This window comes from Vidua macroura, chromosome 2, assembly GCF_024509145.1.
Source record: "Vidua macroura isolate BioBank_ID:100142 chromosome 2, ASM2450914v1, whole genome shotgun sequence".
Lineage (NCBI taxonomy): Eukaryota > Metazoa > Chordata > Aves > Passeriformes > Viduidae > Vidua > Vidua macroura.
Window position 1 is genome coordinate 93312378 of NC_071572.1, and position 20288 is coordinate 93332665.

At 45.6% G+C, this 20288-nt stretch overlaps 1 protein-coding gene and 1 long non-coding RNA gene across 4 annotated transcripts in view; both read right to left on the reverse strand.

The window, feature by feature from the left end:
* Positions 1 to 10804, reverse strand: part of SLC7A1 (solute carrier family 7 member 1) — a 37453-nt gene extending 26649 nt beyond the window's left edge. The window contains exon 1 of one of the 3 annotated variants that reach the window (XM_053969761.1): positions 10723 to 10804. Coding sequence is in view for 1 of the 3 variants with exons in the window: in XM_053969760.1 (XP_053825735.1) it covers positions 10162 to 10186 (25 nt within the window). In the remaining 2 variants the exon portion in view is untranslated. Of the gene's footprint in view, positions 1 to 7226; positions 7281 to 10161; positions 10241 to 10722 lie in introns of those variants that run through there. The other 2 variants (XM_053969760.1, XM_053969762.1) reach the window with 2 other exon arrangements.
* A 3470-nt stretch (positions 10805 to 14274) lies between these two features.
* On the reverse strand, positions 14275 to 17710 carry LOC128803621 (uncharacterized). The gene is made up of 2 exons (XR_008435779.1): positions 17601 to 17710; positions 14275 to 17479 (listed from the first exon to the last, which is right to left on the reverse strand). It is a non-coding gene; the product is annotated as an uncharacterized LOC128803621 (long non-coding RNA).
* Positions 17711 to 20288: the final 2578 nt, after the last annotated feature.

Genomic DNA, 20288 nt, shown 5'->3' on the forward strand with positions numbered 1-20288 from the left:
CAGCAGCACATTTGCCATCCAAAGCTCCTCAGAGATAAAAAAGTTAAGGAAATGTTTTCCTGCCTAGCCATTAAAAGGCATCACACCTCTCTAATTACATGAATAACTATTTTCTGGTGAAAAAGCATCTAACTGAAAAGTCTCACACCAGCTCTAGTACAGTCTCCTCAAATAGTTCCTCAGCATGACTTCAAATTACACCTTGCAAGAAAATTGCTTGATTTAACTCCCTCAATTTGTCATAACACCAAAGGGGATCTCCACTGATAATTAAACTTCCCAAATGAAAGCCAGAGACAGACTGGCAGGGATTCACTTGAAACAACCCATCATCCATAATCTGCCAGGGATGCAGCCTTGGTATTGAACAGAAAAAAATTAATGCTCTGGGAAACAATATTAAATAAGTGAGCTTCTGTCTCCTTAAACACAGATAAAATGAAGACAGAACTTTGCTTAGCCAAAAGCCCCGGCCATGTCATTCAGCATAAACCAGTTGTGGTCCTTGGACAATGGTGCTTGGAAGAAGGTCGGAAATGTCCCTTAGGGGATAAGGAAGTAAGTTAGACAGCAACAGAAGTTGGTTTGTTATTAAAACAGTAGTGGGGAAACAAACAAAACATTAAGAGCCCCAACCTTTATGTAGAACAAAAAGTATCCTGTACAGACAAGGGACACATCCAATCAGACTGATAGAAGAAAGGAAGGAGAAGACTTCCCCAAACACCATTATTTTACCAGGACGAAGGGCATAGCCAAGTTGGGACTTTCAGGTGCAGACAAAGGGCAGATCAAAGTGAGTATAAACAACTGGACTTTACTACGTCCCTGAGCAGCAGGGAACAGGCAGAGGCCAGCAGGTAGGTCATGGAGAGCAGTGGCACCTCCAGCTGGAGGCAGGACCATGAGGCAGCTGCAGACCATGGTCACCCTTGCCAAGGAACCCATGAGCATCCTGCCTGAGTGACAGGCTGGACCACAGACCTGTGGCCACCCCTGTGGATCAGCATGTCTGCAGATCAGATGTTTCTCAAACAGGCATGCTCCCAGCACTGTTGAACCAATTAAAAAACTGTCCCAATTTTAAAAATGCTGTCCCAATTAAAAACTTCCTCCACTACCACAAAGGGTACTGAATTGAAGCAAAAGATCCCTTTCCTTTGCTGGGAAAGCAGGAGTGTTGTTTCTGTAAAAGAGATGGAAGAGTTTGAATAGCTTTTTCAGAGAAAACACTCTGTAACAAACACTCATTCAGGGAGAAAGGGGAACAGAAATTGTATGTGGTCAAGTCATGGGGCTCCTTGCTTTATGCCATGGTGATTGCAGGCTTTTGAGAAAGGTTTTGCTATCCCTGGGTAACTGTGTATTCAAATTAAGCATCTAGAGTCAGGATGGATGGGGCTTTGAATAACCCCATGGCAGGTTATTTGTACTACATGGAACTTCAAAGATTCCTTCCAATCCAAATCATTCTACGATTCTATGAAAATTCAAAATATGCTACATCACTCCTTTAGGCTTCTGCAATCAGAACAAAGTCATTAGCAAAGTAATTAGAATACATTTTTGTTAATTTAGGAGTTTTTCCACTGTTTGCAGGCATTCAAGGGCTTGCCCCATGCAGAATTCCAAATGAGACCTGCCAATCCTACACCCTGGTGTGGCTGTTGGAGGGTGATTCAACACAGTGGAATAATGAAGAAAAATTTCCTTTTTTTGAATAAATTGAAGTTAATTTCTCACTGAACACACCAGCTGAATTAAAAAATATATTACAGCCTTCTGAGGGTGCTTGCATGACTACAGATCTAATACTAAAGCTTTTTGCAACTATGATTTACACCATACAAAAGAGACGCTGACTCTGAAAGAAGTTAAAATGTTTGCTTTTCAGTTCAGCATTCCCACATTCCAGCCATAATTCAAGGGCTGGAGAGGGATCAGCTCCTTCCAAGCATCACGTGCTCATCACTGCAGGCACAGACAAGCACTCCACACCCCTTGCTTGTCTGGTGTGTGCAGCAGACACATCCTCCCTGCAGCAGTGAGCATGTCTGCAGTTCCCTGGGTGCCTCTTCCAAGTAATTCAGCTGTCAAGTTCTTCAGAACTTGTCAAGTTCTTCAGAAAGGCCTTCCCCTAATAGGCAGCGCCCTGATGCACACTGGAATGAAAGCAATGACTGAATCTGACCATCTGATCCAACTAGTACTGCCCATTGACCAGACCTACCCCACTGACCAGGGTCACTCAGTGCTGAAGGAGACAACAGTGCACGACTTGGATGGGCCACCAATGCCTCAGCTGCCTCGGAACAGCATGAGAAGCTCCCACACGAGGAAGCCCTAAATGAGGCAGCCTGGGTAGCCCAATCGAAGGCAGAGGGGCATGCTGAGCACCAATGGTGTGGCCACACTCCTGGTGTAACTGGGATATGGCAATGTTCCAACTTGTTGGGCCAGTGAACGACTCCCCTTCCCCGCCAGTCCATGACACGTGCCTCACCAGGGACCGTCATTTTGGGATGGGAATTGGTTGTGCAGTTCAGTCACAGAGCCTGGCTGCCAGGTCTACAGGATATGCCTACATCAGTGTAGCCTAGACACACCTGCACAGAAAAATGGGAGCTGAGAATGGTGCAAGGAAGTGGAGCAGAGGAGATAAAAGTATGGAGCTATGTGGAAAAAAATTCAGTCTCAAAGGTGTTTTGCAAATTATCCCACAAGCCATCACTGCAAAGACTTCACAGCTCCTAAACTGATGGATTTACAACAAAATGCCTTGGAAAATTGCATCTGTTTTATGCATTTAAATCTAAATTAAGTACAGAGCATGGCAAATCATACAAGCATCACATTTGATTAGTATGTCAGTGGGGTAACCAACCATTCCTGTTTTCACAGACAGGTATGACAACCTAGTTTTGATATAGTCTACTTAAATAAATCTCATCAGAAAAGTCCTAGAACACTGATGTGGAATTAAATTTCACATTGAGGTAGGTGTGGAGGATTTTTTGCTTTGGGTAAGTACTCTTTTCTTAGGCACGAGTTCACCATTCAGCTTTTTCCTGCTCCAGAACAGGAAAGCTGTTGTTTAAGTAGAGCTTTGCCTCCACCTAACCCAAACATTCATAGCTGCAAGGCTGCTATAGGGAAGGACTGGGGAAAAGAGGCACCCAAACACAGCACATTTCATATTTATCTCAGAACTTCTATCAAAAGACTGACAAAAGACTTCCTGCTCATTTTTTGGATCAAAGCAAGACTTGATGAAGTTTGTGGGATTTTAAGGGGTTTTTCCCCTCAGAAAGCAAAGATGTCACTGACCAACCAAACTGTGAGCCAGACCATGAGCCACATATTTCACATCTCACTGCTGCCAATGTCACACAGAAGGATCCTGCACGACCTCAACACAGGGCTCCACGCTGGCCAGCCCCAAGAGGGGTTAGGGCAGAAAGCTGCTGGATGTGATAATTGAAGGAGCAGTGATAGCAGGGACAATACAGTGATACCAGGAGATAAGAAATGCAAAAACTTGGCAGAATTGGCCTGAACCTAGACATGAGGCCACTGCAAAATACCAAGCAGGCTCAGCTTCCTGGTTTGCACAGGGACAAGCATTACTTTGTAGGCACCTTTACAGTTTATTCTGCCATCTGCATGGCAGAAAACCAGGTCTTGCAACTCACATCTCTCCATCAAGAAAGCTTGTTTAGGCTCCCTTGGAAGCAGAAGTCAACTTAGAGAAGTAATTAACTCCTGTGAGCAAAAAAGCAGATTTGTCATCTACTTTTTATTCAACCCCATCAGTGTAGTAGTTATCCAATCTGTAGGCTAAAATCTTACTCAGTTTTCAGAATGTATTGGAATTGCCACCTGCACCTCCCTGCCCTTCATGCAGAAGCCTGGTCTGCCCCAAAAAATGCTCCTGCAACCTAGTAACAGAGGTAAGTGAAGCCACCCAGCACACAGTCCTGTCAAGGGAAGTTATACTGCTATTCTTAAAAATAATTGTGTCCCAATTAGCAAAATACAGTGTTTGGAGTAAGTATACACTTTTCTTGGGAGAAAATTACTAATATCGTCTAGTCTGCTCAACTTTTTTAAACAATGTTATATTTTTCCACTGGCATCATTCTGGCATCAAAGGAAATCATTCCTAATTATGTTTCTGGGACTGAGGGAATAGACAGAGACCTAAATATAACAGTCTTGGAGAAGAAGTGTGGTGAAATTTTTAATGCAACACCTCTCCAAATATGTACAGTGTCACCTCTCCCATGTCACTTACCTAGAACAAGAAACTTTGAAGTATAAAAAGTTCTGCTGCTGCAAGGTGCTTTAAGTGACAACAACTGGCTGTGAATATTCTGCTTAGCTCCCCTGTGCTGGGACTTGCCAAAGAAAATAGGTGGTTTTAAAGCAAAGTAAGTGAAACAAATGATAATTACCATTTTCCCCAAGGGTCTGAACAGGAGTATGAAAAGTAAAGCACTGCTGTTGTGTTTTTAATGGTACCCTACACCATGCTGTTCTGCTCTCCAGGTATTTCCTTCGAAGGAAAAACAGGTTGAAAAGTGTTCTAACATCTGTGATGGCTTATCTGAAGCTGCCAAAGCACAACAGTGAGGCTTCATCACTTGTATAATTTTTTTGGGGGATCATCCTTGTGTTTCTTCACATGCCAACCAGGTTACGAGGGGCAGGATTCCTCCTGACTAGCTTCAGCTCATTCCAAAGCAGACACAGGATATCATCTCCCCCTGCTCTGTAACCAACAGGCTAAGACAGGCACCTCCAAGCATGAACTTTATCCATTTGGAGGAAAGATGGGAGCTATGGTCCTGCAGAGGTACCTGCTTTCCCTAGTTACTGCACTACTCCAGCAAGCATCTACAAAAACTCCACCAGACAGATGCACGAGACAGAAGACAGGACTGCACCTAGACCTAGCTGAAGCAGAAACACCTTGATGAATTTTTTCTGGTCTTTCTCTGGACACTTAATAAAAGGATGATGAAAGTCTTTGAATAGTCTTAGGGGTTTTAACAACTCAGTCATGCACTTTTCTCACAAGAGCAATAACTCCTGCTTATTCTTGCTTTCCTCAAAAATAATGGTATTTTCTGGAGAAAACCTTGGATTTCAGGACTGTCCAAGCACTCATCCCAGCACTTCCAGAGCAAAGCATAAACATTTTGCTTCAGGTCTTTTCCAGTTACTTAGCTGTTACACTTTTCACTGTATTGCTTGTGTTGGTACCTTTCCTGAACTATAAAGCTGCTAGAAGACAAATTTCTGCTCCCACCTCATAGAAGTTCTCACTTCCAAAACCCCAACAAACACCTATTGTTTTTCTCCTCCAAGATGTAGCACCTCCACCCTAATCCACCATCCAGCTGATGACTTCTGGCTGTTGTCAGAAGTTTTTGCTTGCGGTGCCAGAACATTTTGCTCCTGTCTGCCAGCCAACTGCACAGTCAGAACAGTCGTGCCTAATGCACCTGAGGTCAGCACGGACAGACGTGCAACGGTACGGCACTTCTGCACTTCAACCTACATCAGCCATTCTTCTCAATGGCCTCCTCTCAGCTTTTGGAAGCTATGAGCACACAAACCAGCCTGTCCCTGCAATGTGACACAAAGGGTAAGAGTCTTCACATCATGTATGTTACAGGTCACCCTATTTTGTGAACTTTTTGGAAGGAGAAAAACAAATGAAGTGGCATGCAGCAGCACCCATTGTTTGAGGATTATATCACACGGGTCATCAACCAGCTATCAGGCAGTGTGCAACCCCCAGTAAAGTTCAATCAGCAACATAACGATAAAAGACTATATTCTAGTCCAGTTACCTCAGATAACTAATTCCCTCTGGAATATTTTCTAAAGATACAACACATTACTTAGTTTGTTAGCTGAAACTGCTTTATAAAATAGTCACTTCAACAAAACAATCTAGTTCTACAAACTCAACAATAGATTTTCCAACCAGTTAATTTTAAAAATTTGTCACCTAACAAAAGCGAGCTATTCTTCAGCTTAAGGAAACAGTTCATTTATCAAATCACAGTAATTTCTTGTACAATGCATTTACTACTGCTGCATATACATCCAAATAAACCTCCTACATTAGCATTCCCAAATGAAACTAGGACTAGCATTAACATGGACTGATTTTGTTACAGTTTAAAGCTTGTACTTTTTTTCCCCTTCCCTTCCTATTTTCCAGGATTGGTTTTGCTTACTGACTCCAGATTTCACAGTGAAATCTTTTTCACACCTTTTGTTTAATCAAACCACTGAATCAACGCGGTCCACTGCCAAGACATAGGGCAGCACAGCTACCAGTGCAATGTCTTACAGTCAGGTCCACACACATCCATATGAATCATGGCACAGACTTTCTCTTTTTACAGAATGTATTCCAGGAATAAGTAAATTGTCTATCATGGGGCATTTTAAACTATCTACCTGAATCAGAACTGGGGATAAACCCTAGGTAAACAAAAAGATCATTGACAATTACACTTTTTTAAACTCCAGACTGCCTTGCAATAAACTTTCTGGAGTGGATGACTCAAATAGGCACTAAATTTCAATAAAAACATAGCTTGCTCAGTGTAAATAAGGGTAGTAATTAAAAGCCAGTCCTCAAAAGCAAGATATTAAGCTAAATCCTTGTCCTTGTAACTAAAAAATTAAATGATCCGCTAAGATCTACAAGGAAAGATACAAATTAATTACAAGGATCCAGAAAATAAGGCAAAAGTGAATTGTGAAATTTGTACAGCTCAAGAAAACTTGCTGAGATGTTTCACTGCTAATCTTGTGAAAAGGAGCCCAAGAGTTACTCCTCATCTCAGAAAGAGGCAGGAGAAAGAGGAGTAAGAAAATCTGATGCTAAATACTACCACTACACATACTAATAAATTTAGTGTTTCAGTCGATATAGCAATCACATGGATTTCTCAGAAAAGGGGTCAAGACATGGCATAGAAGGCACTGAGGTACAGGTAAGATTTACAGGAAAACTGAATGAAGGATCCCACGTTACTCTGAATAAAGTTTTCTGAACTGTTTTTCACTTGAATAAGAAAAAATGAAAACAACAAGACCAAAACCAAAACCCAACAGAAACTGAAAAAATGTACCTAGAATCAAGCATCTCACAGTAGTCTATTTTGGAAACTCTGAAATCACGCACTTCTGATACTACTCACAGGATTTATGATCCGCCGCCTTGGTGATCTCCGGCAGCGTCAGGGAACCTGGCAAGGGCATCAGCTGCTGAGTCACCATCAAGGGAAGGCAGCTCCAGCCAGTTCTGCCAGGGCAAGAGGCATTAGATTTCTACAAACCACAACAGGAAGGTGGGAGCCTCAGCTTCTGATCCCTGATACCTCCAAACTACCCAAGAACCACAGATAATAATCAAGAATCCTGCAACTAGTGGGTCCATCATATATCAAGTGAGAGCCCACTTGTTTTATTTGACCATCAGACTCAGTTATACCTTTTTCTTTCCTTTTTCTTTTTTTTTTTTTAAGTAGGTTTTAGTAGCCAGTAACACTCCAACAACTGCACTAACGAGGGAATGCCCAAGTACCAAAACAAACCGACCCCTATGGCAAAACTGCTATAACTCTTCCCAAAGTCCTTGAAGTTTCCAAGAACCCCACAAGTTTCTTGAGATAAATACTTGGATCATTCATGCCTTCTTTTATACTCAGTGGAAAGCAGACGAGTACATGAGCACGTCAAGTCACAACTCATTTGCTGAAGTGTACGGGGCTGAGGTAAATCACACCCCAGAATGTCCATCCCTCTCCTGGCTGACCACCTTGGAGATGGATGAGTACATTATGGCCAGATCAATGCCACCTCCAACACCATTCAGCACATGACAGATTTTCAAGGATTTCAAGGATTTTGACCCTGGGATAATGAAGGATGGGGATATAACAGGTAATGGAAAAAAAATCTAGGATACAGAACACCCACCCTGGGTTACTAACTCTGGGTCAGCATTGACTGCAGCTGACTCCAACCAACTCTGCCCAAAGCACTGAAGTAGCTCTCCACACCACGCAGCCTCACGGTGCTGATAGTCAGTAGCACTAGTTTCTCCACATACAGAGTTAAATCAGCAGGATTTCCTAGCTCATCCTTCAGGAGCGGCAAAGGGGCTGTGTCACATCCCCATCTGCCTTTGTCACCAGGATGGCAGAGCCAATAAATCCCGTCAGGATCAAGCCAGCATCTACTCAGCACATCTGCAGACAAAGTAACTCTATTTTCCTCCTGCCCCACTCTACACTGATGCTTTTAGCATCACAGATATGGGGCAAAAGAAAATTAAACTTACCACTTTGCTTTCTATTCACTTAAAGCTGGGATACAATTGGAAGTGACATTTCTGAAAGGCTACCAAAGTCTTGTTAACCGGTCCTCAGGGTTGAGGAACTTGCTAGATCAAGAGTGAACTAAAGGAGCGGAGGCAGTAACTGCAATAAGACCTCTGCCTTCCTTCACTCGAACCATATTTCTCCCTCTCTTCTTTCCCATCTGCTTTTTCTTCTTTTCCCACTACTCCTTTTTTCTCCCTCCCTCTTGCACACACCAGGCCAGCAACTGTGCTCAACACTAGCTAGACTGGAACTCACTCCTGTCATCGCAGAATCATGCTATTTTTAAGGTTGGAAAAGGATTCCAAGATGACCAAATCAGACCATTTACCACGTCACACAACTGAAAGCAGAGACACAGAACTCAAGCACACCACCATGAGAATGAATAGTAACTGCAACCTGGCAACAGATTACACAGGAAGAGAGGAGGAAGAAAAAAAAAAAAAAAAAAAAAGGGAAAAGAGAAGGAAAAAAAAAAGAGGGAGTGACAAATCTTTCAACAATACACCTTGAAACTGGTTTCTCCAGTAACTGGTTAAAGAGTTACTAGCTTCCTCTTCTCTGAGATAATGTCTTCGGTTTAGAAAAAATATTGCAATACACTCCACGAGGAGTCAAGAGCATATCACATCTCAACCACACACACAACTGAACTTCCTGAATTAGAAGCCTAGTAAGCCTCAGGTTTCTGTTACAGCCCACTCGAAACAAGAAGTGCCTTCTGAACACGCCTCCTCACTGTTAAGCACAGGACTATAAGCAGCAAGACTCAAAATATTACAAATACCACCAAAGTGGCATAACTCCGGGACTAAACACCAATTAGTTCCCCTGCCCAGGAAAAGGCTTTATTTCAAAGCCAATGTGACCATCTAAAGCATGCATGTGATGCAGCACAGACAAGGTCTGACCCTGTCAGATCATTCAAAGTGCAAGATACTTGGAAGTACTTGAATGCAAAGCAACTTTCAGAGCTTGTGGCAATGCACAAGCTTGCTCCTGCTTTGTGCCAGGGTCAGCACTTGCAACTAAGGAGCCTGTGCCATTACAGAGTCTTTTGCATTATATGGAAAGCTTGTCCAAAAAACATGTCCAGATGGCCACTGAAGGCAACAGAAGTCCATAGAGCACCTGACCAGAAGGATATATTTCTGCCTGTTCTTTCCAAGTATTCATTGTATTTGTCTCTAACTTGGAGATGGCAGACAGTCAAGCATCAGCGAGTGAACAAATGGCTTCAAGAAGCATTGCTGTGCCACTGCAGAGGGTCCCACAGGACACTTGCATTGCCATGTGTGACCACATCTTCAACACTTGTCCCCGTGGCTTAGCAGAGTCCACCGATGTGGGCAAACGGAGGCAGGGTAGGGTATCCGCTAGTGCAGCTGATGCTGGACTTCACCACAGTCGTTGCTCAAACACAAAGTAACGTTTGCAAATGACCACAGGCATGTGAGCCGGCTAACTCATGAACACCTTCAGCACCACTATCATCAGCTCTTCGGCCCAGATCTGCAGCCTCTGTAGAGCTACAACTGCCTTTCTGTCACAACTCTGTACAGCACCTACAAAAACACCACCTTCCTCCAAAATTAAGGTTTCTAACAGCTGACAACAGAGCTAACTAGCAATTCCCTATCTAGTCTCAATCTTCCTCTCCAGCCGTAGCTACATACAAATTTCCTCTTAAGGACTTTTAGTGGGTTCCCCTTGCTCCACCCCATCTGCCACCCACATTCAGGCATACATATGCAGAAAAAGATGAGACCCATCTGTTGGCCAGGACAGCTGCCTGCAAAGCGCTGACAATCCAAATGGAGATAATTCCCTGTCCTGCTCAGAGGAGCAGGTTCGGGAGCAGCAGGCTGCAAGAACTCCTGGGAGACGGGGCTGGCTATGAGCCCTACGGGCGACACCCGCATTTTCGGTAAATTCTCTGTCTCTTTTGCAATTTGATGAAAGAAGTAAAGCACAGCATGGCAGGCCCTCGGGATCCACCTTGGACATGGGAGAGGGCGTCAGGGACATGGCCCAGGGTCTCTCCTCGGCACCTGGGCCTTCACCTCCAGCACAGCACATTTCCTGCGGCGCTGCTCGCACCGCAGAGAAGACAGGCAAGAAAAGGGATGGGGGTGGCGGTCAGGCGCGGGAGGGGAGGGGACGGGAGGAGAACGCTCCGAAAGGGACGTGCCGCGGGCCCGCAGGAGCGGCAGCGGAGCGGCAGCGGGCCGGGAGCGCGCCGCGCCTGCTGCACCGCGCAAAATGGACGCACCGCGTGGGGCCCCCGCCCGCTCCGTCCCACACTCACCCAGCCAGGGGGCTCGGGCAAGCGGCGAGGCAGCGCAGCCGCGACCCCCAGCTCCCCGCTGCCGCTTTAGATCTCCTGCGCGGGCCCGCCCGCCCGGCCCTACGTCCCAATGAATGGGAGGCGCTGTTACACGTGGTGTAGGGGTGGGCCGGGGGTACGGTGGGATGGAGGGGGGCCTGGGGCGTGGAAGCCCGGCGCAGCCCGGCGCATCACCGGGCGCAGCAGAGCTGGGAGCGCACAGCTGGAGAGCCGCGTGGCTGGGCACGGCCGCGGAGATGGGGCAGGAAGGGGCTTCACAGACCAGCTCCCTGCAAACGGCTCCCGCCGCTCGTTTGGCGTGGACTGAAAAGCTACTCGGTTTTTCCTTTTCTCCTCATGCTCCCTGGGAGTGAGAACTGAGGGGCTGGGTTGGACTAAAACATCCATTCAGCTGTAGCACACATCCTGCTCTAAGAGCTGATGGATTCTGCAGAACGTGGTTGAGCAAGAGATGCCAACATGAAATAGATGCAGTGGGTATCACAGAATGTTAAGGGTTCGGAATGGACCCTTAAGGTCATCCAGTCCTAAACTCTCCTGCTGTGGGCAGGGACACTCGACCAGGTTGCTCAAAGCATTATCCAGTGTGTCCTTGAAGACTGTAAGGGTTGGGGTATCCACAGCCTCCCTGGGCAACCTCTTCCAATGTTTCACCACTCTCAGAGTAAAAAATTTCTTTTTAATATCTAACTTAAATTCCCTCCTTTTCAATTTTTACCCATTACTTCTTGTCCTATCACTACCGTTTCTGACAAAAAGTCCTTTTCCACCTTCCCCCTAAGATACTGGAAGGCCACTGTGAGGTCTCCACACAACCTTTTCTCCAGGCTGAACACCCCCTGATAAGGACAGTAGAAAAGCATTTCACTCCCTTGATAAGGAACAACACTTCTTACCAAGGACAGTAGAACAGAACAGCACAGCCTTGGAGAAATAAATAAAGGATGTGACTTAGGCAAACAGAAGTCATGCAAAGCGCAAGCAGGATGCCAGCTCAGCTCTGCAAGCCTGAAATAGTAGAAGGTAAGCAAAGCAATGATACTGTACTTAATCAAAAGCAGGGATCAAAGAACAGCCCCCTGAAAAGGACCCTGGACATTGATGACAGACCCCAAAGAACCAATAGAAGGACTTCCATAAGGGTTGTGACTTTGTAAAATAAAGCCAAGGAAGCGGGGATAACTAATGAATATGTAATCAGCATTTATGGAAAAACTGTACCCTGACACTCGGGGCATCAATTAGAGGAAATATCCTCTGAATGCCCAACATGCTGTAATAAAGAATGCCTACTACCTAGTACTCAGAACTGTGCTAGAAAGTTTCTATCTGGCTAATTTCGGTACCACGTCTCCCTATCTGTCTTCATAGGAGAGGTGTCTGTCTTGGTTTACAAGACAGATGTCTGCTAGGGAAGGCAGAAAAGCCTCCCTTGCAACGGAGAATGTAAACCTCCTCCCTCCAAATGATTAGAATCTTGAAATTAAGGGGCTCTCAGGCAAAGATATGGGAATGGGAATAACAGTTCTTTACTGGTATGTACAATAAAGCAAACGAACACCAAGTACAGCATTAACAGCAAGCAGAGCCCGGAACCCAGGGCCAGCCTTTCGGCTGCGGCACTTTCCTTCGCTGCAGTTCCGGGCACAGCCAGCAGGGGCGCTGGTGGCTCCCGGTGGGCGGGGCAGGTGCGGCGATTCCCCGCGGCCGCAGGGGGCGCTGTGGCGCGGGCTCGGGGAGCAGGCGGCAGTGGCGGTGCGGCGGAGACGGGAAGGGATGGAGGAGAGGCTTTGCTTCGCGAACCCCCAGGGGCGGCCGATCTCGGCGCCCCTGACAGGAATCTCGGAAGCAGCAGGCTGCAAACGGCAGGAATGAGCCGAAATCCTGGGGCAGTGAACGAGAGTGTCCCAAAACTCCACGGCAAATAGCTGGAAGCTGCGGGGTGTCCTGGCAGGGCAGGGGAATGTGGGGGCCCGGCAGCAGGAGAAAGGTTCCCTGCTGGGTCACCGTTGTGGTAGGAGAAGGCAGCAAGGACGCAGCCTCACAGTGGTGGCGACTCCTCTCCTCTGTGCAGGCAGGCTGTCTCCCCTCCGGTGCTGAGAGAGCGAGAGCCAGCCAAGAGCTGTCCTCAGCCCCTTCTCTCAGCCTGAGTCACCCGGTATCTCCGCGCCGCCCCCAGAGAAACTCCCAAAAAGTAAAAGAGTTCCCCTTCCCTGCCCATCTCAAGGCATCAGTTCCTATTAGAAACTCAATGGGAAGAAATTCTACAAGTTTCCACAGGAAAGAACAGAAAAAAACAAAACCCAACCCCCAGCAGTGTCCCAGTCCTTTTACCAACTTTGTGACCACCCTTTGGACTTGTTCCAACTGCTCCATGTCCTTTTTATGTTGGACACACCAGAACTGTACACAGCACTCCATGTGGGGTCTGACAAGAGCAGAGGGGGAGAATAACCCCTCAGCCTGCTGGCCATGCTGCTTTTGGTGCAGCACAGGATTCAATAATGGTAGACATTGGTGGACTGGGATTAGGTTTTTGACATTACCTCCCATAAAGCACAACGCTCCCAATCTGGAAAATACACTGTTGATGAAACTTCCATGGCTGAACCCAAAACTGTGGCAAACAGCCCAAAAGAGCAGTGGATGTTGGAAGAACAGGATGATGCCTGTGTCACGCTTGACAAGATCCCATTTCCATTACCATTCATAAGAGACCACTATGGGAAAACTGTCCAGTGTGCTGCAGGATGAGACAGCATCCGAATGTGAACCTTGAAGAAACGTCAAGATTCAAACTGTCCAAAATGAAGTGGAATTCTAGAAAGGATAGAAAGGAGGAGAGTGATAGTTAAGGAAAGAAAACCAAATATGCAGTGAAGAACATCTGGGTGAGCAACCAATTAAAATTGCATCAGAGGAGATTTAGATTGCATATTAAGAAAAATGTCTAAGTTTTAAGAAAAATTACAAAAGGGCTGTCAAGCAAGGGAACAGGCAGCCCAGGGAAGTGGTGAAGTCACCATTCCTGAAGGTATTTAAAAGATGTGTAGGGACACTGAGAGCTTAGTGCTGGACTTGGCAGTGCTGGGTTAATTGTTGGACTTGATGATCTTAGAGGTCTTTTGCAACCTAAAAGACTCTGTTTAGAAAGAGATCAGGAGATTAAAGTGGATCCCAAAAGCCATGTGAGACTGCTGCATGGGGCTACTAGTGAAATAAAAAATACTACCCAAAAGAACTGTATCTTTCTAGTAGAGCACCTTAATTGAAACATATGTAGTATATAGAAAGTAATTATGAAGCTGTAATCAATAGTGCCAAAACTTTAGTACAGTGCTTATTTTGGCATTTAACCATAAAGAAATACATCTACTTGGTGGAATCCTGAAAAAAATGCTGGTAGGAACCACATTCATTAAAGAAAAGTGCAAGGAACTGTTTTTCTTTTCCAGGACAAAGGTAGAGCAGTAGAACAATCCTTCAGTGATTAAGAGGCAAAGGCATAAACACTAAAGGAAGAAAGAAATTGTTTAATGTCAATTACAATTGCACCATGCTTGTTAACAATGACCCTCTGGAGAGGCTGGAGGACATTTTTGAGGGTAAGCATTCACAAAAACAATGTTTTACTGCTGTGTTTCTTCATCAGCTGCTCCATGTGAGCTCAACAACTATACCTGTCACACTGCCATCTGCTTCTGCCTGTCACTTCCATAGAACCCTGGTCCTCTGTAATAGATGTGGTTGCATAAATAAGGTGTTCTGAGATAATGGCTCCTAAAATTGTTCTGGGAAAGAAATACTCTCTTTTATGCCAAGCTGAAGTACCCAAGACACCAAGTATCAATTAATAGGAAAAAGAGCCCGACCAAACAATGGTTCTGAAATTTCTTTCTGCTAGAATGACACTCTGTATTCAAAAATAATTTCTGGCACCTTAATCCTTCTTGCTCTTTAATTAATCAGCTGGTCTACCTGTCCTAGTTCATTTTAATCTGTGGAACCCATCCATACCAACAGTATCTCAAATAATCCTTAGACACAAGAGCCATTAGCACAAGTCTGTGGCCATTCCCTGTTTACATACAAGCGCCCTATTTTGGAAGGTAAGAGGATGTAATAGTGCAGACATTAACCGTTCTTGTCCATAAGCATTTTCTGTCTTCAACAAGCTTAGTAGACTATTAAAAAGGCAGTCAATACAGCTGTTTGTGGAACAGTGCTTAGGGACATGCCCTGTGTTTAACTACCAAGCACAGATGTGGGCTGGATGTGTGAAACTAAGTGTGAGATGAATACTGCCTTGTCTACCACAAGACCATGATAGGTGGGGCAGTGAGGAGGGCAGAGCTGCTTTGACTAAGCAGTTCAACTTTTTCTGCCAAATTTATCAAGCCAAATGTGAAGATGTAACAAGATGTGTAAATGGAGTAATGCAGCCGTTTAACCAGTTTAACCAAAAAAATGCCAGAAGTTAATGACCTCTAACAGCACATGACTGAGGTCATCCAAGATGTCCCAACAACATCTGTGTCATTTGTATCATCCCAGTATCAGAAGCTAAAGTTGTATTACTCAAGAAGGTGGGCTTGTTTTCTGTCTTTGAGGGCACAGCACAGCTTACATCCATTCAGCAAAACCCTCTTCTTCTCCAAAACAACTGCATAGCAGGGTGACCACCTCCAAACTTCTCACTGGGAAGAACAGTCTGATGCTATCCCATGAACTGTGCACGGGCATTTCCTGGGAGAGAGCTGTCTTGCTTAGACCGTACCTGCAGCAGGAACTGTTTAACACCATGGGTATTTGAGGATTGGCACACCATCCTGAGCCCTCACCATCCTTTATTTGCTGATACAGGTGTAGTCAAGGAGGCTGGAGCTTTGCTGTGAACTTAGAACCAGACAGGATGGTTTTGGACAGGTGGCTTTGGTATTTCCTCATGAGTAGCTCAGATACCACACCAGTTGTTGTAGATTTTAGCCCCCACAACGTGACTTTCTCTCATTTACTAGCCAAAAGAATAAGACATCTTCCTTAGCGTTGTACATTTTGTTCCCAGAGCGAAATTAACTTCCTGGCATTACAAGCCTATGTACCCCCCTAGGTCTGGCCCTTGATGATCCAAAGTGTAATCCAAATACTGTGTTTGATCTCAACCTCCTACTCTGTACACAGCAGCCCCACTTCCTCCTTTTTAAATTTTGTTTCTATTTATACAGTTAACAAACCTTTCCGCATTCATCTTCACAGACCTTTGCAAGGTCTAACTCAGCTTGACTTTTGGCATTTGGTGCTATATTCCTACAGTTTTTGACCTTCAAAACATAGCTGCATTGACTAACTGACCTCTTTATCTGTTCCCACAGAGTGTTTACACCTAGCATCCTTCCTTGAACAGTCAATTATCCAGGTAACTCTGGAGAATGTCCTTGTTAGTTTCCCCTTTGTTTAGCATGCAAATTCCAGTAGGAATTTTCTACCTCTGATGTAAAATCTCATACATCCTCATATGTAATCCCAGAGGTTGTCAAATTTATTAACTCCAGTCACTACTTCTCTTAAATATCTTTATGTTTTCCCTGTGGAAAAACAAACAAACCAACAAACAAAACCAGAAAGACATTTTTTAACCTCTTCCCCATTCTACTGAAATGCTATCAATACTCTGGTCCAATTTTTTTTTTTTTTTTTATTGTAACTAGTTCTTCTATAATATGTTCACTACCAAAACTACATCCCAAATACATGCCCTTTTGCTTGTGGAGATATACAAGTGTAATACAACATCCCTTTATTCTTGAGTTTGCAACTCTGACTTGCATTGTGCTGTTGCCCACCATGAACCCCAGATCCCTTTCTGCAGGTCTGCTTTCCAGCCACTCCTGTCCCAGTAATGTCTGGCATTACTTTGTCCCAGGTGCACAATCTGACATTTACTTGTTAAATTTCATGCTATAAATCATAGCCCAGTGTTCCAGTCTATGTAGAGCCCCCTACATGAAAGCCAGAAGCACCTCCCAGTTTGGTATCACCAGCAAACTCAGTAATGGTGCACTGCACTCCTGCATCCAGATCGTTGGGAAGTACAGGAACAGGACTGGCCCTGGATCCCTGAGGAGCACTGCTGGGGACTGGTCACCAGCTGGATGTAGCCCCCTTCACTTCACAACCTTTTGAGCTCTGCCCTTCAGCCAGTCCTGCACGCAGTGCACCATGATGGTTTTATGTGCCATGTTTTTCCATACTCAAATCTTGTTTCTGTGGTCCTCTTACATTGCTCACATACACCCTTTGCACCCTCTTTGCAGAGTGGGTCAGGCTGGAAGGGACCACAGTGGAGCATCGGGTCCAACCTCTCTGCTCAAGCAGGGTCATCCTAAAGCATATGGCACAGGACTGCAACCAGTGCTTGAATATTCTCTGGTGAGAATATTTCTTCTGCTGCTTCTCTTTATTTTTCCCAGCTTAGTCCTTGCAGTAATAGAGAGAGTTTGTTATTTCTGCCTCCCTAACTGAATTAGAGACAGTCTCTTCTTTAGCAGAACCAAACTGTGATGGTAGGGCTCCATGAGCATCCTCTGTACGACAGGAACTAGTGGCCTTGCATCATTTCCAGTCTCTCTTGATAACCCAGGCAACCCGTGATAGCCAAAATCTTAACTCTCGCTCTGCCACTGGTCTTGGCGATGGTTTCTCGGCACATGAGCAAGGTCTGAGGGAAAAAAAAAAACAGGCAAGCCAGCCACAAGTGAGCAGACTGTGCCTGTGACCACACTAAGCAGAGTGTAAAAGCTTAGACTGGACCATGCTGGGATCCAAGGGCGTGTTCGCACCTTGAATCCCCAGGAATCGGAGAGGGAGGAGCAGCCTCCCGCCCGGGGCCCATCCCGGGCCCATCCCGGGCCCATCGCGGGCCCGCGGCAGAGCCGCCGCCGGCGGCCCGGGCCCAGGCGCCGTCCTGCGGCGCCCCCGTGCGGGCGGCGGGGGCTTTGCTCCGGTTCCCTGCCCGCAGCGGCATCGGCGGAGCCGCGTCCAGCCCCCGCCCAGAGCCCGGGAGCGGCGGCTGCTCCGCGCGGCTCCAGCCGCAGCTAACGGTGGGTGGTGCTGGGGTTTCACCCTGTCACCCTCCGGGCCACACCCTAGATGTCTGCATCCATGAGGTCCCCAGAGTTTAAGGGGGGCTCCTGTAGCTGCCGCCTTTAAGGACAGACTCTCGCTTCCCCGGCTTGAGCTCCCACCACCAAACCTTCCTCTCTCCAAGAAGGAACCAACCCACAAAGCCATTTGGGCACCTAAGCTCTCCGGTTTCAGTAAGATGGTGGTACCTAAATACATGTGTAGGTCTTAATTTCTTTCATATTCTCCAAGCAATGTGGAATTTCCCATTGAGCTAATGGAGAAACTCCCCAAGAAACCCCCTACAAAGTCTTCTTTATTGACATAAAAATAAAGTAAAGAAAAACCCTGACGGTGTAGCTGTGGACCACCTGTGTTCTATAGAGATGGTGGTTGTGTTTCTTCACCAGAAATTACGTGGTACCCATGACACAAAGGGAAAACACGTAAGGGGAAAACCATTCCCACCCAAAGACTGTGCTGTAGTGAGGCTGGGTGGTTTGGCTGGCTTAAATAAGATGGATGCAATTTTCAAAAGTGCTGGTGGAGCTAATGCAGTCTCCCAAGTCTTGGCCAGGTCAGATGATGAGCAGGGTGACTGCTGAGCCCTCCTGACACCTCCAGTGGGGACAATACAGTGAGGCACTGGCGCAAATCAAATTATCCCCACACTGACTATTAGTGCCGTGACAGCAGCCTTCCTGGATGTGGCCTGGGAGAAATGCTCCTGAGGGAAAAGCATCCTACTCCTTATTTAATGGTTCCCATATTGCCTGAAAAAGAAGCCATTACTGCAGCTTTTACTTGAACCTGCTTAATTATACCAGAAAACGCCCAGACTTTGATCTCCTCCATTTGACATATGCCCATCTTCTCCCCCACAAAAATTGCACACCCTCTAGAACTATCCTTTTGGTCTCCCCATTGCTTCATGAAGAGTGGGGTCATTGCCATCCACAGCTTGTGTTCTTGCTGACACACAGGTGTCCTGTTTCCATCCAGGACAGAGTTAATTTTTGCAGTAGCTGTGAGGAGGGGAAGCGTGGCGTGGTGTGGACACGGCTTGGAAGTTATTCTGTACCACCTCACGTCAGTTGCTGGCACCAGGGGTGAGGAGTTCCGAGGAGAAGGGCTTTCTTTCCCAGTCAGGAAAAAGTGTGCTGTGGTGGGGAAAAGCTGGTCTGTATTTGTTGGGGCTTTCTGTGTAGTTTCTTTGTCTTATAACTTTTATTATTAATATTGTTGCTGTTACTGTTTATTTTCTAATCTCATTACTCTTTCCAGTAAATTGCTCTTATCTCAATCCATGTTCTTTTCTTTTTTTGTTTCCAACTGGAGGGAGAGGGATGATGTGTTCTTTTTTTTTTTATTGGGACTACTGAATTGAAGAATACCATTCCTAAACCACAAAAAGCCATATATTACTTGGGTTTACTGATTTGCCATCTGTTCCTGGCTACCTGTTGTAGAGGTTCCTCTGAGCTAGTGGCTCTTTTTCTTTTTTTTTTCTTTTTTTTTTTTTCTTTTTGCCAGTATTACCCTGCTGTCCATCAGAAAACTCTTTCAATTTCTTGCCTTCCAGGTCTGGCCTAGCTCTCACAAAGAGCTTCAGATCCTCTCTTTCAGGTGCCTTGTTTAGGCTTTTCCATCCCTTCAAACACAGCGTTTCTTCATCTGTATTCAATAACCCTGCCACGATTAGACATTTAAGGCCTGTATCTTTTCTGCTTTAGAATCTCACAGCCTCTCTAGTGCAGGGCAGCCTGGTGAAACCTGGGTGCAGCCTGAAACCAGCATCTCCCAAGCTAGCATCTTTGAGATTGCTTCCTTCTGTTCTGTTTCTTTGCTCAAGCTGCACCATACCAAGGCAGTGAGAAGCAGATGTGGACATCTTTCCCAGACAGGAATGTGTTTCCAGTATCTCTCCTCAATAACCTTCCAGCAAAATCTGTGCCTTGTGCTTGCTCATGGGTTTTCCCCAGCCCCTGTCCTTTGCCTCCCTCTCCTGCTCTGAGAAGGTTGCCTACAACGGGGAATTCATGAAGGAACATTTCATGCAGTCTTCAAAGAGAAAGGGCTAGCCTTGCAGGAAACTTGAAGATGTCAATGAATATGCAGCAGGGAATTATGTGCATGTGGTGATTCCTGTTTAAGCTTACCTGATGTGGCCCATTCCTCTTTGGGCATTCTTAGTAGTTTACTACCCTCTCCTAAGTTTGTAATATGGCTTTATTTTAATGCAGATACCTTACGTGCAATTCTCTAAGACCTCATGGGTTTTGGCTGCTGTTTATGCTTTTTTTCCAGAGGAGTAATTATATTCCACCCCGCTTGTGGTGCCATCTAGAAATTCCCCAGACTTTCCCTCCCACTGGTAGCCTTTAATACTTTTCTCCAGAGCAACA